This window comes from Rhinatrema bivittatum, chromosome 4 (assembly GCF_901001135.1).
Source record: "Rhinatrema bivittatum chromosome 4, aRhiBiv1.1, whole genome shotgun sequence".
Lineage (NCBI taxonomy): Eukaryota > Metazoa > Chordata > Amphibia > Gymnophiona > Rhinatrematidae > Rhinatrema > Rhinatrema bivittatum.
Window position 1 is genome coordinate 351,620,337 of NC_042618.1, and position 22,898 is coordinate 351,643,234.

General features: G+C 44.0%; 1 protein-coding gene across 3 annotated transcripts in view; it reads left to right on the forward strand.

Annotated features, from left to right (window-relative positions):
• Nucleotides 1–22,898, forward strand: part of STXBP4 (syntaxin binding protein 4) — a 324,772-nt gene that overhangs the window by 193,721 nt on the left and 108,153 nt on the right. For all 3 annotated transcript variants that reach the window (XM_029600671.1, XM_029600672.1, XM_029600673.1), the window contains one exon: nucleotides 537–653. In XM_029600671.1, the coding sequence (XP_029456531.1) occupies nucleotides 537–653 (117 nt within the window). The remainder of the gene's footprint in view (nucleotides 1–536; nucleotides 654–22,898) is intronic.

Sequence of the window (22,898 nt, forward strand, 5' to 3'; positions counted from 1 at the left end):
ACCCCGCAGAGTTGGGTTTCTCCTTATATGTTTCATTTATTATAATTCTTTGTTATAAGAATGAAGAAGGACCCCACGTGGACGCGTGGTATAGAGCATGCTGGGCATGTTCAGTGTGTTTAGTCAAAGTTCTGGAAACTTTGACATGTTTTCTGTGCCAGTCTCCATCCAATTATGTCACCTATGTGTGAGGACTGTCATCCTGCTGTCCTTGGTGAACACTTGTTACAGGTAAGCAACTCTGCCCTATTTGTTTTTACAAGCATTTCCTTGATCTTTGAAATTTTTAGGGTTTTAATACTGATTCAGTTTAACATTAACTTTTTTATTATAATGGATTATTTTCAGATTCTCCTTTAACTTGTCATGTTTTTTCTGTTTATTTTTATATGACGTGTTTATTTTATGTTAATTATTTCTATTTTTGTTAGCTATTGTATTTCACTTAGTTGGTTTTGTTGATATCAGGCATGTAAGAAGTTTTAGCAAATAAATAAATAACATATTGAGTAATGTTGTTTGAAATCTGTTCCTAGGATAGCATGCAAGATTTAAGAAAAAGAATTACAGTTCTAGACTGCCAGCTGCGGAAGTCAGAGATGGCCAGGAAAACCTTTGAGGTGTCCACAGAAAAGCTTCTGCAATTTGTGGAGGTAATGCTTGTTTTGCTTTTTTTGCAGGGGGGTAGGAGGTAAGTTTGTAACTTCGCACATATCTTAGCTAGCAAATAAGTCCATAATTATGCCAATTTTTGAAGCGGACTTATGTGCATAATCCACTTTGAAAATTATACTGGCAAAGCCACGCGCACACATAGTAGCATAATTAATTTTGTCAGATAAAGACGATTCCATTCATTCTGCCCAGCAAAGCATTTAGGGTTGTATCTGCTGCTCCTTGAAGTTTACCCCAAGAGTAAGGAGGCCCCATCCATGCAATAAAAGCAGGAGATGACCAGACTGTTGCACACAGTTTCACCTGCTATTTGGTGCCCATAGTGTTGCTGAGCAAACTTACCATGCATACTTTGTAAAATCAAAAAGTATGCGCCTAAGTGGCAACCCTGTCCAGCCCGTAGAACACTTTTCACCTGTGCCTGTAAACGTGCGTGCACACAGTGTGAATGCATGTGCTTTACGTAGCGTTTACACAGTTTTCTAAAGGGCTATTTCTGCAGGTAAAGCATTACTTTACCTGCAGAAGTCCCTTTGAAGATTTACCTTCCTTATGTTTTGTTTAAAAAAATAAAATAAAACGTTCAGAAGGATGGACAAATTAAGCCTCAGAAAAATTTGTAACAAAGGAATAAGCCTTTGACTTCATATCAGTTATCAAGAATTGAAGCCAGTTATTTCTAACAGGAAAAGTTTTGGATTTTACAGCAGTTGAGTCCTTTAGCCTTAAGATTGTAATTTTTAAACAGGCACATGGACACAAGTACACATGTTCATCGGCCCACGCCCAGGGACGTGGCCATTTTATAACATATGCGTGCATGTCATTAAATAGCCTAAGCGCACGCACATTTGCATGCAATTTTAAGTGGACACGTGCTTATGCATGAAATGCTGCTTCTACTGCATAATTGGGGGGATTTTAAAAGATACTCGTGCCGACGTCATTACCAGTTTTCCCTGTTCGTTCCCAGTTCACCCAGATAAGAAATAGGACTTCCAAATCCCTCCCTTTTCCTCTGTTAGCCCTGACCTTAAAACTCTGCCACTATGCCTATTTATCTTTATTTTATTACTTATATGTCCTCCATAGCAGAATTAAAGTTACGCGGCAGGGGATCCCAGCATGTGCGTGTAAGTATTTATGTGCTAATTTCAATGTGACGTCCAGGAACACCCATGCCCCTTCCAGACCATGCCCACGCGCTGCCCTTGTTTGGAATTTCATTTGTGCACATAGCGGGAAATACACATTACATGGGCGGCATTTAAAATCCGCTTGGCACGCACCAGAACAACTTGTGCACATATCTCCCGGATTTGGTGCATGGTGGCTTTTAAAATTCACCTATAAGGATATAATTGTAAATATCTCTTTATTAAAATTAAGAAGGCAATTTTCAAAGACATTTCTGTGGGTAAAACTGTTATTACAAGATTACCCACTTGCTATGCCCACTTGCTATGCAGGTAAAATTAGGCGTTTACTGTCCATTCTCATGTAAGTGTACTCAGACTGAGTAGAGACATTCCTGGGGACAAAGTTGGGGAGGGGTTTGTACTTATGTGTAGACTTTTACATTTTCAAAAGTGTGTGTAAAATTTCCTGAACATTTTCTGCGCACATAGCAGGTGTAATTCTGTGGGGTTAATTTGATGAGATAATTTTCAAAGCTAGTAAGTCTTCTTTGAATATTTATGCAACTTACACGCATATTTGCCACCTCATTTAGGCAGGCCATCATGAAATTATTATATTGTCCGTGTTGGGGTTCTGTGTAAGTAAAATTGTGTCTTGTCAATATACTGTGAAAGCAGTGTGTGGAGTATAACAAACTTTGCTCAGAGGAAGCCTTTCTGAAGTAAGAGCTATGGAGGTATTTTTCAAAAGCATTATATTCCTAAAAGTAATATGCATCAGAGCAATTTTCAAAAGCCCATTTACGCATATACAAACCATTTACATGTATGAAACCTGTTGAAAATTCAGTGAAATTTCAAAGGAATTGCATGTGGAAAAATAGCAATTTTCAAAAGCTCAATTAAATGCTTAGTCCAGTTTTATGCACTTAAATCCTTTTGAAATTACCTCTTTAGTAGAGATGAGCTTCGTTTTTCTGGCTCGGGTCTGGTTTCAGTTTGGGCGCTTCGTGGGTTTCCCACGGATCGTTTTTCGCCAAAAACAAAGCTGAAACCCGAACACGAAACCGGAAAAACGATTAAAAAAAAAAAACCCCGAATCGGAAAAAAACCCAACCCTTCACATTTACTGTATTACAACCCCCCCCCCCCACCATCCTGATCCCTCCCCAAGACTTACTAAAAGCCCTGGTGGTCCAGCGGGGTCCCACGAGCGATCTCTCTCTCCGTGCCGTCGGGCTGTCGGGCCTGCTATGAATCAAAGTGGTGTCATGGCCCCTTGCCCTTACGATGCCACAGGGGCTAAGGGTGCCATTGGTCAGCCCCTGTCACGTGGTAGGAGCAATGGACGGCCGGCGCCATCTTGTGCTCCTACCATGTGACAGGGGCCGACCAATGGCACTGGTAGCCCCTGTGACATCGTAAGGGCATTGGTGCCATTTTGATTCGTAGCAGACCCGACAGCCCGACAGCACGGAGGGAGAAATCGCTCGCAGGACCCCGCTAGACAACCACCAGAGCTTTTAGTAAGTCTTGGGGAGGGATCGAGATGGTGGGGGGGGGAGTTTGTGAGAAAGTAAAATTGAAGGGTTGGGGTGGTTTTTTTTGGGGGGGGTTAATAAATGTGCCCCTCCCCCCCACACTAACCCGAAAAACGAATTTTCCCCAAAGTTTGATAAATGAATGCACATCTCAACTCTTTATGCTTAGTCCTTTGCACATAAAAATAAATTGGCTAAAGTATAGATATATGCTGTATATTTATCCCTTGTTAAACTATATGCTGCACTTCCGACAAAAGCGTTTTATAGATCTATAAATAAGTGCAAAATTTAAATCCTTTTATATTGATCATGCTACTCATTTTGTTAATCTGACGTTTTTTTCCGTGCTCTTTGAAAGCAAGGACTGTAACTTAAGCAGCTGCACAGGAGTACATGTACGCACATATGCCGACTTGCGCCAGTGGATGCGGCCATTTTATACTATACACACGTTTATGCATGCATGTTATAAAATTGGCAGTACGTGCGTACATGTGCACACAATTTTATATGGATGCATGCGTAAGTGGGGGGATTTTGCTAGCCATGTGCGCCAACGCAAATACCCATTTCCCCTGTTCATTCCCAGTTCACCCCAGTAAAGGCTAGGACTTCCTAACCCATGTAGCTCTTTAGCCTCCCTTTCACCTTAATAGCCCTGACCCTTCAAACCCCCTTGACAAGCCCAGATTTTTTATTTTAAAACTTACACATAGCAGAAGTAAAGTTACGCGGTAGAGTTCCCGACATACTTGTGCACATAAATTCTTATGCACAGACTTCATGTTACAGACCCAGACCACCCATGTCCCGCACAGATCCTGACCATGCCCCACCCCTTTTTTGCCTTTTCAATTTGTGCGTGTACTGGGAGATAAGCACATACTCAGGTGCTTCTTAAAATCTGTCCCTGTACGTCGCCTTCTGGCTGCGCTAAGCTGTGCGCCCAAGGCGGAAGCACTGGTCCTAAGTCTGGAGGCCGAAAAGGCTTTTGATTCCCTATCTTGGGAGTACCTGTTTTGGGCATTGTGGAAATATAACATTTCAGGGGATTTCTTTCATTGGCTCCAGGTTCTTTATAGCAATCCCAGCACTTCTATTTTGCTTAATGGGTCACCCACAGCCTCTTTTTCTTTATACTGTGGGGTAAGGTAGGGTTGACCCTCTCTCCACTGTTGTTCATCCTTGCCTTAGAGCCTTTAGCTATTACACTGCGGAGGGAACAGAATTTTACTGGGATTAGTGTGGACGGGCACCCATTAAAGACGGCCATGTTTGCCGATGATGTCCTTTTATTTGTTGGATGGCCCCATACCAGCGAACCTGTTATTGTTAACCTCTTTGAACAATTCCAACTGGTGGCCGGTTTAAAAATAAACTTTGCCAAATCTGAAGCTCTGGCCCTGAATGACCACCTGCCCTTTGGACAATTTCCCTTTCAATGGGCTCAAGATTAGCTAAAATATTTAGGCATCTGGATTCCGAGGAGGTTGGAGAGGTTATACAAATTGAATATTTCCCCCTGTCTTACCAGTCTGGGGGCGCAGCTGAAAGTGTGGAACCCTCTCCCATTGTCGCTGTTTGGTCGTTGTGCTTTAATAAAGATGGTACTAGCCCCTAAGATTTTATACCTGTTGCATATGATTCCTTGCTGGCTGAAGGCTGGAGACCTCAGACAGCTCCAAGCTATTATACAAAATTTCCTTTGGAAGGGAAAGCAGGCCCGTCTGGCCTATACTACGCTAGAACGTCCCCGGGAACACGGCAGGCTAAATTTGCCAGATTTTCGATTATACAATGTAGCCTGCCAGATGTGTTTCATAGGTGAATGGCTCACTGGATCCTATCATTACTGTGTGAAAGGGATGCTAGATAGCATGTCCGGCCTTAGCTCCCCTCTAAGCATTATTCAGCTGCGCCCCAGGCTACGGAGTACTCTCACTTTCCCCATGATCTTATTGAATCCTTGTGTTCGGGCTTGGAGATGGCTGCGCTGGCTATTCGGTTTACCCGGGATGACTTCTCTCCTGCTGCCTTTTTTAGGCAATGCCACATTTTTGCCAGGGACAGAGAGTAGGGCTTTCTTTCAGTCTTGGGCAAATAGTGGGGTGATGTTTGCCTTTCATATGTTTGACCCTTCCTCTCATTTACTATTGGACTATGATACCCTGGCTCGCACTTTTCAACTACCGGCTAGACAATTTTATGCCTACCTGCAAGCACGTCACTATTTGCAGTCCTGGTCCTCGGAGGCGCTGGCGGCTGAAACCACTTACGCTACTAAACTATTTGATACTGCCTGTCTGGCAAATACTATTACTGGTTGGAAAAAGCTGGGGCAACAGCTTCGCAAGACTGACCGCCTAGATTCCTTGTCAACCCGTTGGACTATTATGCTGGATACAGTGGTTACCCCGGCGCACATGAAAACCTGTTTCACGGCGCTTTACAAGTTGTTACCCGACCTGGGCCTACGAGAAGTTCAATTTAAAATTCTTCATTGCTTCTATTATGATGGCGTACGTCTGTACAAAATGAAGCTGGCCCACACTCCTTTGTGCAGTAAGTGTGGTGTGGCGGACGATGTGTTATATCATCGACTGTTTGCTTGTTCAGAGCTGAAGGCCTTCTGGGCCTCTGTACTGCAGACAATAAGTAAATGTACGGACTTGGCTATTACTTTCGCAGGACATGTCTTATTGGCCAGTCAACACACAAGCAGCGTTCTTGGTAGTGGATCCAAGATGAAATTTGAACGCCTTGCAGTAATGCTCGCTTGTCGTACTATATTGGCCGATTGGGTTGACCCAGTGGCAACCCCCCACCATTTCTGCCTGGTCTGGCAGGATGGTTTCCTTACTACAGATGGAATTTATGGACTTTCTGAGTGGTAGGAGGAAACCAGACAAAATATACTGTGCGTGTTGGCACGCATATTGGGGTAGATTTTCAAAGGGGTACGTGCGTACCCCCCGAAAACCTACCCCAAACCCCCCCTGTGCGCGCCGAGCCTATTTTGCATAGGCTCGGCGGCGCACACAAGTCCCGGGGCTTGCATGGAGGGGCGTGTCGGGGGGGCGTGCCGCGAGTGACGTGGCGTTTCGGGGGCGGACCGTGAGTGACGCAGCGTTTCAGGGGCGGGCCCGGGGGCGTGGCGCCAGCCCAGGGGCGTGGTCGAGGCCTCCGGACCAGCCCCTGGGTCGGGTGATGGCACACCAGCAGCCCGCTGGCGCGCGCAGATTTACACCTGCTTTCCGCAGGCGTAAATCTGCCAACAAAGGTAGGGGGGGTTTAGATAGGGCCGGGGGGGGGGGGGGGAGGGAGGGGAAGGTGCGGGGAGGCGGAAGGAAAGTTCCCTCCGAAGCCGCTCCGATTTCGAAGCGGCCTCGGAGGGAACAGGCAGCATGCGCTGGGCTCGGTGCGCGCAGGTTGCACAAATGTGCACCCCCTTGCGCGCCCCGACCCCGGATTTTATAAGATACGCACGGCTACGCATGTATCTTATAAAATCCAGCGTACTTTTGTTCGCGCCTGGTGCATGAACAAAAGTACGCCCGTGCGTACGTTTATAAAATCTACCCCAGCATACTCTGCTTCCTAATGATGGCCAAGCTGGGTTGACTAATAATGGCTACAAGCCAACCTGGTCTTAAAAATGGATGTGGGTGGGGGGTTTGACTGGAGTGTGTTTGGGGTGTGACTGAGGTGTGCTAGGAAGTTGTTTTGGAGATTGGTTGAGGTTAGGACTATGGAAAGTAGATATGGGGGTGGGGGGAAGTAAATGAAAAACTGTTGGAGCGCGCCTGCTGAGGGCTCTCTTGTTGTTTTGTATTAGCATTGTTGAGGTTGTTCTAAACGATGACTATTACTTTACTGTATTACCTCAGACCCCTGAGTATGTAAGTCGTTTTCCTTGCAATAAAAATTATTTTGGAAAAAAAAAAAAATCCGCCCCAAGACACGCGTGTATCTCCCGGCTTTGGACCACATAGGGCTTTTAAAATCGACCTTACTGTGCTGTACGGACAGAGATTTCAAAGATAAGACTACATATTGCTCATGTTGGCCTTATGGAAATACTAGAAAGCCAAGATAAGCAACAGATACCAATTTGCAATATTTTAAGTAGTTTAAGTTTTAAAAACATAATTTTAAACTTTGTTGTATAATAACGAAAGGATAAAATATTTCACAATTGTCAATTGTGTTGCACTATGTTGGTCAATGTGTGCCATTTCATGTAATGGAGTATGATTTGTAAAAACCTGATGTCACTTGCCTTTAATTTGAGGCAGCAGCTGAACAATTTGACAAAAGCACTGCAGCTTTTTCAAGCATGGTTTGTAGAATTGTGATAGCTATAAAAATACTTTTTTCAGAAATATATTCATACAAGAAGGGGAATATTGCAAGCACAATATTAAATCAATCATTGTAATGGAATTCTTTTGCTAAAGTACTTTAATTCAAAGCAGCATATTACTTAGATTGATAAAAGACATTTGTCCATCATGTTTAGACCTCTTCAGAGTCTATTTACACGCATTTGAAAGCAAACATATGAAATAATGAAGCTCCAACTTAAATTTTAAGATTAGAAGAAAGGAGCATGTGTATAATATGGGATTTCTTTGAAGCCCACATCTCTGCTAAGATGACTGAATATCGCTGTTCTAAAGAGTTGTGCCCTAATAGAATTTATTGAGGTTGTATATTACTATTTGGATAAAGTGACTAGAAAACAAAGCATAAAAGCCCAGCATACTTCTTGTATGGAGACTGAAGATAGCAACAAGAAATCCCATGCAAAACTAATGAAGCCTACTTTCCCGAGTGCGAATACTCATCCTTATGTGTGGATTCAAAGAAATGCCCTATCCGGATTCTCTGAAACTTCCTGGCATGTCCTGAAAATCTGGTGTCGATAGGACACTAAACAAATAGTTATTAGGGGAGAGGGGGAGATACGGACACACACACACACACACACACCAGACATGGCTATCCTATAATTTTCCTTTCCTTTGGAAAGTAGGCTAAAATTAGAACCTTACAAAAATTAAAATGCGCTTCTATTCAAATATGGTGGTCAATTGCATTGTATTTCCTTTGTGACTCTTTGGGGTTTATCATTTATTGTACAATCCTTATTCTTGCCTTTAAATAGCATGTACTTGGAGGTCTGTAGAATAAATTAGATGGTGTATTAGGCTATTCCTCAGACATCTGTGATCCTAAAACTCAGCAAGTATTGCTTCCATGGGAAGAACATTCCACAGGAAAGACATTGTTTATATTTTTGTTAGACATTCTAAAATATTTAGTATTGACTTAATATCTTTCCAACTCTTTCTGTTTCTCTTCCTCTAACTAAATATAACTAATTATGTCTTTTCCTAAAATGTTTAGAGTGATTATTTTGAATAATTAGGTATTATTATTTTGAACATTATTAGCCTACTGTAGATTATGAATAAAACACTTCGAGGTCCATATTTAGTTGTTTAGCAGCTCGGCTAATTAGCCAGATAAATCTATCTGAGTAACTTAGCCTATATATTCGGCTGCACAGGTGCATCACTGAATATACCCAGCTATCCTAAAGTTAGCCAAATAAGTCTACCTGGCTAATTTTAGGACAGGTCCACAGAATGACCAGACTTAGCTGGATAAATTATCCAACTAACTCTGAATATCAAAGTTATCCAGCTAATTGAGCTTCTCCCAATTATACTTCAGCTCACCCGCTACTTAGCTGGCTAACTAGTTCTCTGGCTAAGTGGCAGCTGCTGATCCCGTGCACATATTCAGCCATGGCCACTAACTCAGATAAATTGATACTTATCTGGCTAAGTTGCACTGAATGTGGAACTCTTTGAGGATAACTTTCAAACAACTCCCCACAGCCCTATATATGTGTGTATATGGGTCCGCACAGATTTACCATAGTTTTTTTTTTTTTAGAGTCTATGCAAATGCCTCTACGCAGCTTCTAAAATACAAGTATTTGTGGCCCCAGAAGTATGCGCGTACTTTCTATATTCACGCACAAATATGCACATATGGGGCCAGATTTTAAGATGTACGCCCGATTTTATTACATGCGCATGCAGGTACACTAGAAATGTGTCTAGGCTGGCATCCCTAGTGTGCACCCCCTTGCGCGTGCCGAGCCATAGGTGAGCCCCTATGGCTTTCCTCGTTCCCTCCGAGGCCGCTCCGATTTCGGAGCGGCCTCGGAGGGAACTTTCCTTTGTCCCCCCCACCTTCTCCTCATTTCCCCTATCTAATCTGACCCCCAGCCCTACCTAAATCCCCCCCCCCTACCTTTATTTTGTAAGTTAAGCCTGCCTCTGGCCGGCGTGCGATCCCCCGGCACAGCAGCAAATGGCCGCTGTGCTGGAGGCCTCGGTCCCGCCCCCACCCCCAGACCGGTGCCACGCCCCGTCCCACCCCTTTCACAAAGCCCTGTGACATACACGCGTCCCGGGGCTTTGCTCGCGTTGCCGGGCCTATACAAAATAGGCTTGGCGCACGCAGGAGTGGTTACGCGCGTAAATCTTTTAAAATCCGCCCCATGGTGAAATGTTCATGCATACCTATAAACTTGTATGTGGATATGTTTTTACATGCATGCATGCACATTTCCTGTTGTGCCAGGTTGTGCTAATTCCAAAATGCCTTCCCCCTCACCCCTGGCAAGGCAGCCAGATTTCACCACCAGAGATGTGTCTAGGCTGGCATCCCTGGTGGTAAGGAATGAGCATCTCCAGGGAGGGAGGGGGTTGTGCAGAAACAGTAGGCAATTGAGATAGTCCTGGAGTGGTCTGCAGGCCAAATTTAATCGAATTGCTTCCTACCCCACAGGGTAGGTACATTGTGGGAAGTAGAAAAGTGGGTGGGAGTTTGGGAGTGGCAATGGAGGTAGGTGGTATTACGGTTGGGCCTGGGGGAAGCTCATAAGGGCTAGAGGTGAATTTGGAAGGTGAGGATGGGGCCATTTGGGGATTTTTGGTAAGTGGGGGTAAGGGGATTTTGGGGGTTGGAGTAGGGGTAGGAGGTTTTGTGGTGGATTTGGGAGGGAGAGATAAGAGGCTAAATGCTGTGTAGTGAGAATTGCATTTCTACGTAGAAGCCAGCCCCCAGTGATGTACCCTTTCTGAAAGCGGTCATGAATTCCTGACTGTGAGAGAATGTAGGCATGTCCACAAGATCCTGGAAACCTGAGCACAATGCCCATGATGTTTCCCTTGGTATTGTAGGCCACCTGCATGTTGTGAAAATGGTAGCCCTTGTGGTTCTGGTAGGTGGCCTTGTCACCCCTGGTTCCCTTATAGGGATGTGAATACAACTTGATAGCTCCCTACTCAGAGGGGAGATGTGCATTTTGGTAGAAACCAGTCATTATTTTTTGTTGCTGTCTGCTCTGAGAGATAGGTATATCAGTGATGTGTTTTCCTGAGAAATGCAGCCAGGAATTGATCAATACAATGAAAGTGGCAGACTCACTTATTCCACCTGTGACCACTAGAGGTGTCTGGAAGATATCAGTGGCCAAAAATGTCAGGCTGGTAGTGACCTTGAGGTGTACTGGCAAGGCGTGGCCCCTGAAGGTGGAAGGGTGCAGGTCCTGCAATAACTGGTGACATAGCTACAGTATAGTTTATTTGTTGAACTTGAACCTTTGCAAGACTTAGACAGATCCAAAAGCTGTGCCCTAATCCTATATACTCTCTATAAGGGATAGTTCCTCATTCTCTATTCTCTCAGGATAAGAGAATTGAGGCTATCCTGAAGCAAGCCTTTGAGGCAGTGATAATGAACTTGCAAATTGCTTCTTGTTGCACCTTGGTAGCTCGGGCTACCTTGTGTCTTTGTAAGTAATCTGGTGGTGCTGGGTCCAGTCTTGGACCTATGATTGAATTGGGGTCCATCTTCTTGGCTGATGCGGGCTGTGACTTGGTACGCACAGCCGCCAGAGGAACTGCTTCAGTTATTGCGGCCAGGCAGCAGCTGTGGCTGTTCCACTGGTCCACAGATACTGTTACAAAGTCCATCCTTACTAAGCTTCCCTTCAACGGCTCACTTTTGTTTGGCAGTGAATTGGAAAAAATGACAAGTAAATGGGGAGAGACCCAGGTCCCTCATTTGCCAGAGGACAGAAACCCATTGCCTGGTCTTTTTGGGTGACTGGCCATTCTTGAGACTACCGGTGTTTTCAGCCTTATAGGGGAAGTTCTTCCCAGAGATCCCGACCCTTCCGCAGGTCTCACTCCTTTCTCCCCTGAAGTCTTCGAAAGGATGTGTGCTCCACGGGTAGATAGAGCTCCTCGGTCTTCCGAATAAAAGTTTACGAGCTCAGCTTGTGATGCAAGAGATAGGTGGTCACCTATCCCGGTTTTATCACAGGGAGTTCCAGATTACTTTGGATCAGTGGGTTCTCAAAGTTATTCTGAACAGGAGTGCTCTAGAATTTCCTCGCATTCCTCCAGAATACTTCAATGTCTTTTCATACAACTTCCCTTCAAAAGAGGGTAGAAGTGGAAGCGACATTACAACAGCTGTTGAATCTGAAATCAATGATTCCTGTTCCAGTATCGTAGCAAAATATGGGCCAATATTCCATTGACTTTGTCATGCCCATAATGGATCTCAAGGGCATCAACTGTACTTTTCAATATATTTATAAATGATCTGGAAGGAAATACGACGAGTGAGGTAATCAAATTTGCAGATGATACAAAATTATTCAGAGTAGTTAAATCACAAGCAAATTGTGATAAATTGCAGGAAGACCTTGTGAGACTAGAAAATTGGGCATCCAAATGACAGATGAAATTTAATGTGGATAAGTGCAAGGTGATGCATAAAGGGAAAAATAACCCATGCTATAGTTACACAATGTTAGGTTCCATATTAGGAGCTACCACCCAAGAAAGAGATCTAGGCATCATAGAGGATAACACATTGAAATCGTCGGTTCAGTGTGCTACGGCAGTCAAAAAAGCAATGTTGGGAATTATTAGAAAGGGAATGGTGAATAAAACAGAAAATATCATAATGCCTCTGTATCGCTCCATGGGGAGACCGCACCTTGAATACTGTGTACAATTCTGGTCACCGAATCTAAAAAAGATATAGTTGCGATGGAGAAGGTACAGAGAAGGGCGACCAAAATGATAAAGGAGATGGAACAGCTTCCCTTTGAGGAAAAACTAAAGAGGTTAGGACTTTTCAGCTTGGAGAAGAGACGGCTGAGGGGGGATGTGATAGAGGTGTTTAAAATCATGAGAGGTCTAGAACGTGTAAATGTGAATGTTATTTACACTTTCTGATAATAGAAAGGCTAGGGGGCAATCCATGAAGTTAGCATGTGGTACATTTAACACTAATTGGAGAAAGTTCTTTTTCACTCAATGCACAATTAAACTCTGGAATTTGTTGCCAGGGGATACGGTTAGTGCAGTTAGTGTAGCTGTGTTTAAAAAAGGATTGGATAAGTTCTTGGAGGAGAAGTCCATTACCTGCTATTAATTAAGTTGTCTTAGAAAATAGCCACTGCTATTACTAGCAGCAGTAACATGGGATAGACTTAATTTTTGGGAACTTGCCAGGTTCTTATGGCCTGGATTGGCCACTAAGAACATAAGAAATTGCCATGCTGGGTCAGACCAAGGGCCCATCAAGCCCAGCATCCTGTTTCCAACAGAGGCCAAACTAGGCCACAAGAACCTGGCAATTACCCAAACACCAAGAAGATCCCATGCTACTAATTCAATTAATAGCAGTGGCTATTCCCTAAGTAAACTTGATTAATAGCAGTTAATGGACTTCTCCTCCAAGAATGTAATTCAAACCTTTTTTGAACCCAGCTACACTATCTGCACTAACCACATCCTCTGGCAACAAATTCCAGAGCTTAATTGTCCATTGAGTGAAAAAAAAATTTCTCCGATAGGTTTTAAATGTGCTACTTGCTAACTTCATGGAATGTCCCCTAATCCTTCTATTATTCGAAAGTGTAAATAACTGATTCACATCTACTCATTCAAGACCTCTCATGATCTTAAAGACCTGTATCATATCCCCCCTCAGCCGTCTCTTCTCCAAGCTGAGAAGCCCTAACCTCTTCAGCCTTTCCTCATAGGGGAGCTGTTTCATCCCCTTTATCATTTTGGTTGCCCTTCTCTGTACCTTCTCCATCGCAACTATATCCTTTTTGAGATGCGGCGGTCAGAATTGTACACAGTATTCAAGGTGCGGTCTCACCATGGAGCGATACAGAGGCATTATGACATTTTCAGTTTTATTAATCATTCCCTTCCTAATAATTCCTAACATTCTTTTTTCTTTTTTGACTGCTGCAGCACACTGAGCTGACGATTTTAAAGTATTTAAAGTGGATAAAGTATTATCCACTATGATGCCTAGATCTTTTTCCTGGGTGGTAGTTCCATTGTTGGAAACAGGATGCTGGGCTTGATGGACCCTTGGTCTGACCCAGTATGGCATGTTCTTATGTTCTTCTTATGTTCTTATGTCATCTATGAGGCACACGTTTGAGGATGGAAATGGTGCGCTCTGTCATAATGGCTGTCCAAGCAGGGGAGTACCTCATGTTTCTGGATCTGACTGAGGCGTATCTGCATATTCCGATCCGGCAGGAACATCAGCGGTTCCTCCAAAAGGCTATCCTGGATTGACATTACCAATTTCAGGCCTTGCATTTTGGACTAGCCACAGCACCTAGGACCTTTTCCAAGGTCTTAGTAGTGGTAGCGGCGGCCCTTCGCAAGAAGGGCATTTAGTTCACCCCTATCTGGACGTCTGGTTGATTCGAGCTAAGACATGAGTCTTTGCGCTTCCCGCAGAGTGGTTTCCTTGCTACAGGAACTAGGCTGGGTGGTGAATCTGGCCAAGAACAATTCTCAGCCATCTCAGACCCTGGAGTATCTCAGGGCTTGATTCAATACAAGGCAGGGTAGAATGTGTCTGCCGGAGTCTCGATCCACATGTTGATGCTGCAAGTTTGATCCCTGAAGAACTCTATTCGTCCGACCATGTGGTCTTATCTACAGGTCCTGGGGTTGATGGCTGCCGCATTAGAAGTGGTTTCCTGAGTTAGGGTACATATGCGCCCTCTTCAGTGTGCCTTGCTTTCCCGATGGAGTTTGCAGTCGAAGAACTATGGAATGAGGCTGCTCCTTCCATTAGAGGTGAGATCCCCGTTGGACTGGTGGTTGCATTGGACCATCTCAGGAAGGAAATGTACCCGATGACACCGGATTGGTTGGTATTCATGACAGATGCAAGCCTCCAAGGTTTGGGGCTCACTGTCAGGAGTTGGTGGTGGAAGGGTGCTGGAATGCAGCAGAACAGCAGTGGAACACCAACAGGCTGGAGGCATGAGTGGTTCAGTTAGCACATCTGCAGTTCACCGAGCGGCTAGAAGCTCGAGAGGTCTGGATAATGTCCGACAATGTGACAACAGTGGCTTACATCAATCATCAGGGTGTAACCATGAGTCAACAGGTGTTGGAGGAGATAGATGTGCTCATGGTGTGGCAGAGCAGTATCTCCTAAGCATATCTGCCTCTCACAGTGCCAGAAAGGACAAAATTGGAACCGATTTCCTCAGGAAGAGAAACTTGCACCCAGGAGAATGGAAGCTGGTGGATGATGCCTTTCTGCTCCTGGTGGACTGCTGGGGCCTACTAGATCTAGATCTGTTGGCAACCTTCAACAATGCAAAGGTTCCATGCTTCTTCAGTCACAGGCGGGACCCAAAAGCAATGGGCATCAACACTCTTGTTCAGGAGTGGCCACACAGTGCCCTTTTCTATGTGTTTCCGCCCTGGCCTCTGATAGGCAGGCTGGTTCAGAAGATTGCTAGTCAAGCCAACACCATTCTTTTAGTGGGTCTGGATTGGGCTTGATGGGCATGGTGCGCCAATCTCCAGAGTCTTCTGGTGGGTAGTCCCCTCACGCTACCATCTCGGATGGATCCATTACATCAGGGCCCCATTCTGCTCGAGGATCCAGGTCGATTCTGTCTTATGGTTTGGCCATTGAAAGAGTTTGGTTGTTGAAGCGGGGTTTTTCACCTGCGGTAATTTCCCCTTTTGTTCGGGCCTGGAAATTTTCTACATCTCTAGCCTATGTTAGAGTTTGGAGGGTCTTTGAGACCTGATGTTCTGAGCACGGTACTCAACCGCTCAAGGTGGATATTCCATTAATTTTGGAATTTTTACAAGATGGCTTTTTAAGGGTTTGACCCTTAACACCTTGAAGGTTCAGGTTTCAGCTCTGGCTTGTTATAGAGGAAGAGTGAATGGAGGACCTTTGTCTTCCCATCTCGATGTGTCCTGTTTTCTGCAGGGAGTTATGCATCTTCACCCCCCGATGTAGCTTCCAGTGCCTCTGTGGGACCTTAATTTGGTCCTCGAGTTTTTGGCAGGTCCGACCTTTCAACAGCTATGTATTCTTTCCTTGCAGCTGCTTACTTTGAAGACAGTTTTTTTGGTAGTGATCTGTTCAGCACATCGGGTCTCTGAGTTGCAGACTCTTTCCTTCCATGAGCCTTTTCTCCATATGAATCCAGGTGCAGTTCAACTTCAGACTGTGCCCTCCTTTTTGCCCAAAGTGGTTTTGGACTTTCATTTGAATCAGACCATTTCCCTGCCTGCCTTGGACAGAGACAGAGACAGAGATGAAGCTGAATATTGCCTTTTGCATTCCTTGGACGTCAAGAGTCATTTGCTGTGGTACTTGGACATGAACTAAGACTGTTCAGAAGTCTGATTGCCTGTTTGTGCTCCATGGTAAAGGTAAGCATGGAGCATTGTTGACGTAGGCAACGATTGCCTGCTGGGTTAAGGAAGTTATGGCAGCCTATGTGGCTCCTGAGGTTGCCTTACCAAAACAGATTAGACCGCATTCCACAAGAGCTCGGGCGGTATTGTAGGCGTAACTTTGTTTGTTGTTGCCTTCTGAAATTTGCCAAGCGGCAACGTAGTCATCTTTGCACACCGCCTCCAAGCATTACCGCTTAGATGTTAGGGCTAGGGAGGACGCCGCATTTGCATGGGCGGTATTGACTGTACCGCTGGCAGCCTCCCACCCTTTTCAAGATTAGGTTTGGTTGGGATTCACCTGCCCAAACACTAAAGAAGGAGACATTACTACTTAACAGATAATTTTCTTTCCTTTATTAAGTGCAGATCAATACCAGACCCGCCCTCGGCTACTGATGTTTGAATTGTGGTTAGCCTTTCTTCGGGCGAGCTATGCTTGTCATTGAAAACTGGTAAGCAACTTCTCTAGCCCTACGTTTGCTAGATTTGTTCTTTCTTTTGGCTGAGTTCAGTGTTCCTGTTGTTTGAGAAACATGAATGGTTGGCTGTTGATAATAATGTGTTCAAGTATAATCAGTTTTGTACACAGTTTGGCTTTTCCAGAGAATACTGGCGAGCTGATGTCGGGGCGGGACTATATAGCCGTAACATCAGCTTTTGCTCCATCTCCATCTGCTGGCAGAGGTGCATAGCCCACTCTACCTTTACTAAAGGAAAGGAAATTATCAGGTAAGTAGTAATCTCTCCTTTTTGCCCAATATTTGAACTAAGTAGGAGCACATATGATAAGAGATATGTTTGGTGCAATGACATCTGTTTGCTCTGATTGTGCTGTGATTTCATAAAGGACAGACAAATGCCTTCAGATTGAAGAGCAATGATGTTAATTTAAATGTGTCCCTCCTATGCTTCTAACTGATCAGAAATTGCTCCAGCTTTGCACAATTCCAGTGGGAAGACTTACTGCTGTAGATTTTAATCCATATCTGCTTTGAGATTTTTTTCAAATGAATGAATTGTTCAAGCTATTGTGACTTAAAGCCATTCAGAAACAGCCTTCACAATCCCAAGTGGGCCAAGACTTGGGAATGCTACTTGATGGTACACCGTTTTCATGACAGTGTACTACAATGGAACCATTGTGTCCGGTTTCTTGTAAGCCACATCATAAAACAGTTTCTGCCCTTCTTACCCTATGAGAAAAATCATTTCATAAAAGGACCTTCAGATTACTCTTTGTCTTGAACACTTTGAGCGATGGGAAGCTGCTATGATGATAGCGATAGGAAGGGAATTAGACTTTGGACAGCAATGTCCTCTTTATTTTTGCTTCTATGCTTTTTTAATTGATGTTTTGAAGTCAGTCGTAGACAAAGCTCAAAACTTGGCAGTAAAATATACGGAGGAGGTGGATGCTAGTACATGTGTGAACAAAACTAAAAATACATGTGTATTTTCAGTGTTTATAAAATAGTATGTATGTGAATACAGGCTACTTAAGCATGTATATGATAATTTTTCACACATAATACCTTTTCAAATGTACTCACTACTTTTGAATTTTCAGAAGATTTTTGCTCTGGAAGAATTCCTGCAGAAATTAGTAGGTGTAAACGTGCGGATAGATTCTCTGGGATAATTTTCAAAGTGAAGTACATGCATATTTTCACTTTGCAAATTGGTGCAAAATTCATGGGTCACTGATTTTGCAGTAATACTGGCTATTAGAAAATTACTTCAGAAATGAACATATTTTTCATGTAGGGATGTAACATAAAGATGTAGTGACTCATTGCTTATACGCCTACATCAAGTCAGTTAGAAAAGGAAGCAGGAAAAGCAACACAAAGGACATTCTTTTGTATGCAGGAAATTTTGAAAAACAGTTAATTAAAAAATGGCAACTAAAAGTTAGTGTTAGGGATGAATCTGCCAAGAGTGCTATGTTGTCCCTGTCAGTTTTCAGAACTAGAAGAGTGTTTTACATACACAGTGACGTCTTTCTGTTTTAAACCTCCATGCAACATTAACCAGCACTGTGTTTGCCAAGGGCAAACAGTCATATGATTTACAACTCGACTATTATAAATAGTACTTCACTGTATACATCACTCACGAGGTGACTTGCCATACTACACACAGATTCTACAGTGAGTAGGCTTTCCTCTGCATCCTGCGAATTTGGCCAAAATATTCCCTACCTCACTTTGACCTATTTTCCCAACTTGTATTTCTAGTGTATTATAAACATGAAAAGAATTTGCATTAGTACAAGTTTGAAATCTGTGAGCACCAATCATCAAGACTTCAACCATGGCTGTTGTAGTATATTAGAAGTAATTTTGCTAATTGTGACTAAAGGTCTTGCACTGGTTAGAAATAAGCAGAATTTGAATAACCAGATCAGGGGGCATTGGCCTCACTATTTCATTCATGCCAGCATCAAGTACAGTAATCCAGCTATTTTAAGATGCAGCTGCCTTTATATTTGCTTCTACTTTTTGTCACATTGAAATCAAAATTGCAAATAAGGTCAGATGTATTGATTTTATGAAAATAATGTATGTTCTTCTTCATCTAGCCAGACCAAGTCCGTATGCATGGGTTGTGCCCCCCAGCCAGCAGATGGAGACAGAGACTAACAAGTTTGCTGACATTACCCATTAGCGCTGGGAGGGAGAAGCCTCTGTAAACCTTTGGGGAGGAAAGGACGAGGGCAGCATACAAAGTTGTCTGCCCCAGGCAAGCTACATCAGTGGGATCATCTGTAGGCAGTTTCTGCCAGCATGCTTGCTGCAGCAGGCTTCCCACACTGGTTCTGATGGTCTTGAACGTTGCAGCGGTTTTGTCTGTGGCTCCTCTGGGTGGAGTTCCAAAAGGAGCAGCTCCCATTTCTTCAGGTGGCAAATGTGATTCCTTCCTCTTCCTGTGCCTGTGTTCCCACAGTGAGTGTTTTTATCTGGCCCTTTTCTATAGAGCAGAGTTCAGTACAGGGTTTCTCTCCTGCGGTACCCCCTCTTCAGGAATTCCTTCTAGGAATCCAGAGCAAAAGAATGAGAAAAGGAGGATTGGGAGGGGGAAAAAAACCTGCAGTTTTGGATTTATCACTTATGGACCTTAAAAGGCTAATCTTTAGTGCTCTTAGCTGGATAAGTAGTGTTCACCAGCTGCCATTTAGACAGATAAGTATTGGGTGTGGGCAGTGGGTAGATCAGAGCAGGGCTGCTTATCCAGTTATCTTACTCAGATAAGTGCCAATATTCAGACTTATATGATTAAGTTAACCAGATAAGTTAGACCTGCCATAGAGCAGGTTGAACTTAGCCAGATTTAACTTATCCAGCTAAGTAGTAATTTCTTACAGAATATTCAGCGGCATAGCCATAACTCTCATTCAGCTAACGTAATTAGGTGACCAGCTTTGAATATTGAGGCCCTAAGATTTTAAGGGAAAGTGGCAGTGAAGAGAGTTAGAAGAGGAGGAATGTTCCACAAAGAGGAACTTTCTCCTATAGCTTCACAGTTCCTAAGAATGCTGCAGATAGCGGGGGGGGGGGGGGGGGATGGATAGGAGTCTAACTCAGAAATCAATCCTTTAATATTGAGTTTAAGGAAACCATTCAAAGCATTTCCATGGCATAAATACGGACTTGATCTCTATGTAATGGGATGCCTGAGAGTTAAATTTTAAACCAGGTAAGAATATGGCAAGGCTGTATCCCCTATTGGCTCATGAAAGGAAAAAACTGGAATTTCCTTAAGTGGATGCACTCATCTGTGCTGGTACTAGGAGGACCTCTATTTCTGAGGAAGAGGGCTGTGCCCTCAAGGATACTCAGGGTATGAAGATAAAGGCTGTGCTTAAGGCTGCTGATTTGGTGCTGTAGGCTGCTGTGTGCAACGATATTGTTGCTAGGGCAGGATTGCATTTGACTCAGGAAAGTTCTTTGGAATGTGGGGGGACAGCTTGGAGGATGCAGTTCAGATGGGACCAGTGGTGTCCTTTCTGGCGGACTCCTAATATGAATTGGTCCGGTCTTCGGCTAGGAAAGTAGCTTCCATTGTAGCTGAAGAGATTAGGGCTGCTCAGCTTGGAGAAGAGATGGCTGAGGGGGGATATGATAGAGGTCTTTAAGATCATGAGAGGTCTTGAGCGAGTAGATGTGAATCGGTTATTTACACTTTCGGATAATAGAAGGACTAGGGGGCATTCCATGAAGTTAGCAAGTAGCACATTTAAAACTAATCAGAGAAAATTCATTTTCACTCAACGCACAATTAAGCTCTGGAATTTGTTGCCAGAGGATGTGGTTAGTGCAGTTAGTGTAGCTGGGTTCAGTACATCAGATCTATTAGTTAAAATTTGTAATCTATCATTAAAATAATCCATTGTACCTGAAGACTGGAGGGTGGCCAGTGTGTTATGTTTTTTGAAAGGATGTGAACCCTGGGCCAATATGAGAGATGTCTCCGCCCACAGGGAGGAGCCCTGTGGGCCTTACCGTAAGTAGGCGCGGTCTCAGCGGCGTAGCACTCAGCTGTATGACAGAGACTTTATTATGAAGGAAGGAAAAGCAGAGCCCGCAGAGCGGGAGATGCAAATAAGTACAGTTCTGAGCAGTGGGGTATACCCAGGGTGATACCACTGATGTGAAGATCCGGTAGTGGCCCGCGGAGCGGGGTACGCCAGGAAGTCTCTTCAGACGAGTATAGATTACCTCAGAAGTGCAGATCCGGTAGTGGCCTGCAGAGCGGGGTACGCCGAGGATGACTGTACTGAAGATGATGAAGAGATGATCTGAGGTGCAGGAACCCGGAAGTGGATCCTGTAGCTGGTACGACAATACCCTGCAACACAGGGTATTCTGGAACAACTTCTGCTGAAGAGGAATGGTAGTGGCCCGGGGTACACCGCAGAGACCTTTAGTGAAGTTAGTATCGTTGAAGTCTGTAGTAAGGTACTCACAAGAGGTAGTTTCAGGATAGTGTCCCGAGAAGTGGGTCAGGTAGAAGTCCAAGGCAGGAAGGCCCTCCGAGAAGCGGATAGCCAGGAATGTGGAAGGGCCCCCGAGGAGCGGGTACCCAGAGCGTCCACACGCCAAGAGAGAAATCAGGAACTAGAAGTCCAAAAATGGAGCGGATTCAGCAATGAGGAAATTCCTTGCTAACTCGTTGAAGCAAAGGGCCAGTCAGCTTAAGTACAGCAGCGAGTTGATGTCATCAGGAGGGGACGCCCCCAAGGTTCCCGCCATGACGTGTACAAAGGAGGCCCTTGCGTGTGCATGCCTTAGGTGATTCTGGAGACAAGATGGCGGTCGGCAGCGCCCACACCGTCCCGGGAACGCCGGGAGGTTGGCGGTGGTTGGCGGAGGCCGCCATTCTTCCTAGGATTGACGGTGCAGGGGAAAAAGAGGTGAGCATGAGTGGTCGCAGCCGTCTGCGACCGGGCGTAACACAGTGTAATATTTAAAGAGGGCTCCAGGGGTGATCTGGGAAAATATAGACTAGTGAGCTTGACTTCAGTGCCAGGAAATATAGTGGAAACTATTCTAAAGATCAAAATCACTGAGCATATAGAAAGACATGGCTTAATGGAACACAGTCAGCATGGATTTACCCAAGGGAAGTCTTGCCTCACAAATCTTCATTTTTTGAAGGGGTTAATAAACATATGTATAAAGGTGAACTGATATAGTGTATTTGGAGTTTCAAAAGGCGTTTGACAAAGTCCCTCATGAGAGGTGATTTCCTTTCATGGATTACAAACTGGTTAAAAGACAGGAAACAGAGAAAAGGATTAAATGGTCAGTTTTCTCAGTGGAAAAGGGAAAACAGTGGCGTGCCTCTGGGATCTGTACTTGGTCTGGTGCTTTTTAATATATTTATAAATGATCTGGAAAGGAATACAACGTTTGAGGTAATCAAATTTGCAGATGATACAGAGTAGTTAAATCACAAGCGGATTGTGATAATTTGCAGGAGGACCTTGTGAGACTGGAAGATTGGGCATCCAAATGGCAGATGAAATTTAATATGGACAAGTGCAAGGTGTTGCATATAGGGAAAATAACCCATGCTTATAGTTACATGAATTTAGGTTCCTTATTAGGAGTTACCACCCAGGAAAAAGATCTATTCATCATAGTGGATAATACATTGAAATCGTTGGCTCAGTGTGCTGTGGCAGTCAAAAAAGCAAACAAAATGTTAAGAATTATTAGGAAAGGAATGGTGAATAAAATGGAAAATGTCATAATGCCTCTGTATCACTGCATGCTGAGACTGCACCTTGAGTACTGTGTACAATTTTGGTCACCACATCTAAAAAGAATATATAGTTGCACTGGAGAAGGTACAGAGAAGTGCAACCAAAATGATAAAGGGGATGGAAAATCTCCCTTACGAGAAAAGGCTAAAGAGGTTAGGGCTGTTCAGCTTGGAGAAGAGATGGCTGAGGCGGGATATGATAGAAGTCTTTAAAATCATGAGAGGTCTAGAACAGGTAGATGTGAATTGGTTATTTACTCTTTCAGATAATAGAAGGACTAGGGGGCACTCCATGAAGTTAGCAAGTAGCACTTTTAAAACTAATCAGAGAAAATTATTTTTCACCTAATGCACAATTAAGCTCTGGAATTTGTTGCCAGAGGATGTGTTTGGTGCAGTTAGTGTAGCTGGGTTTAAAA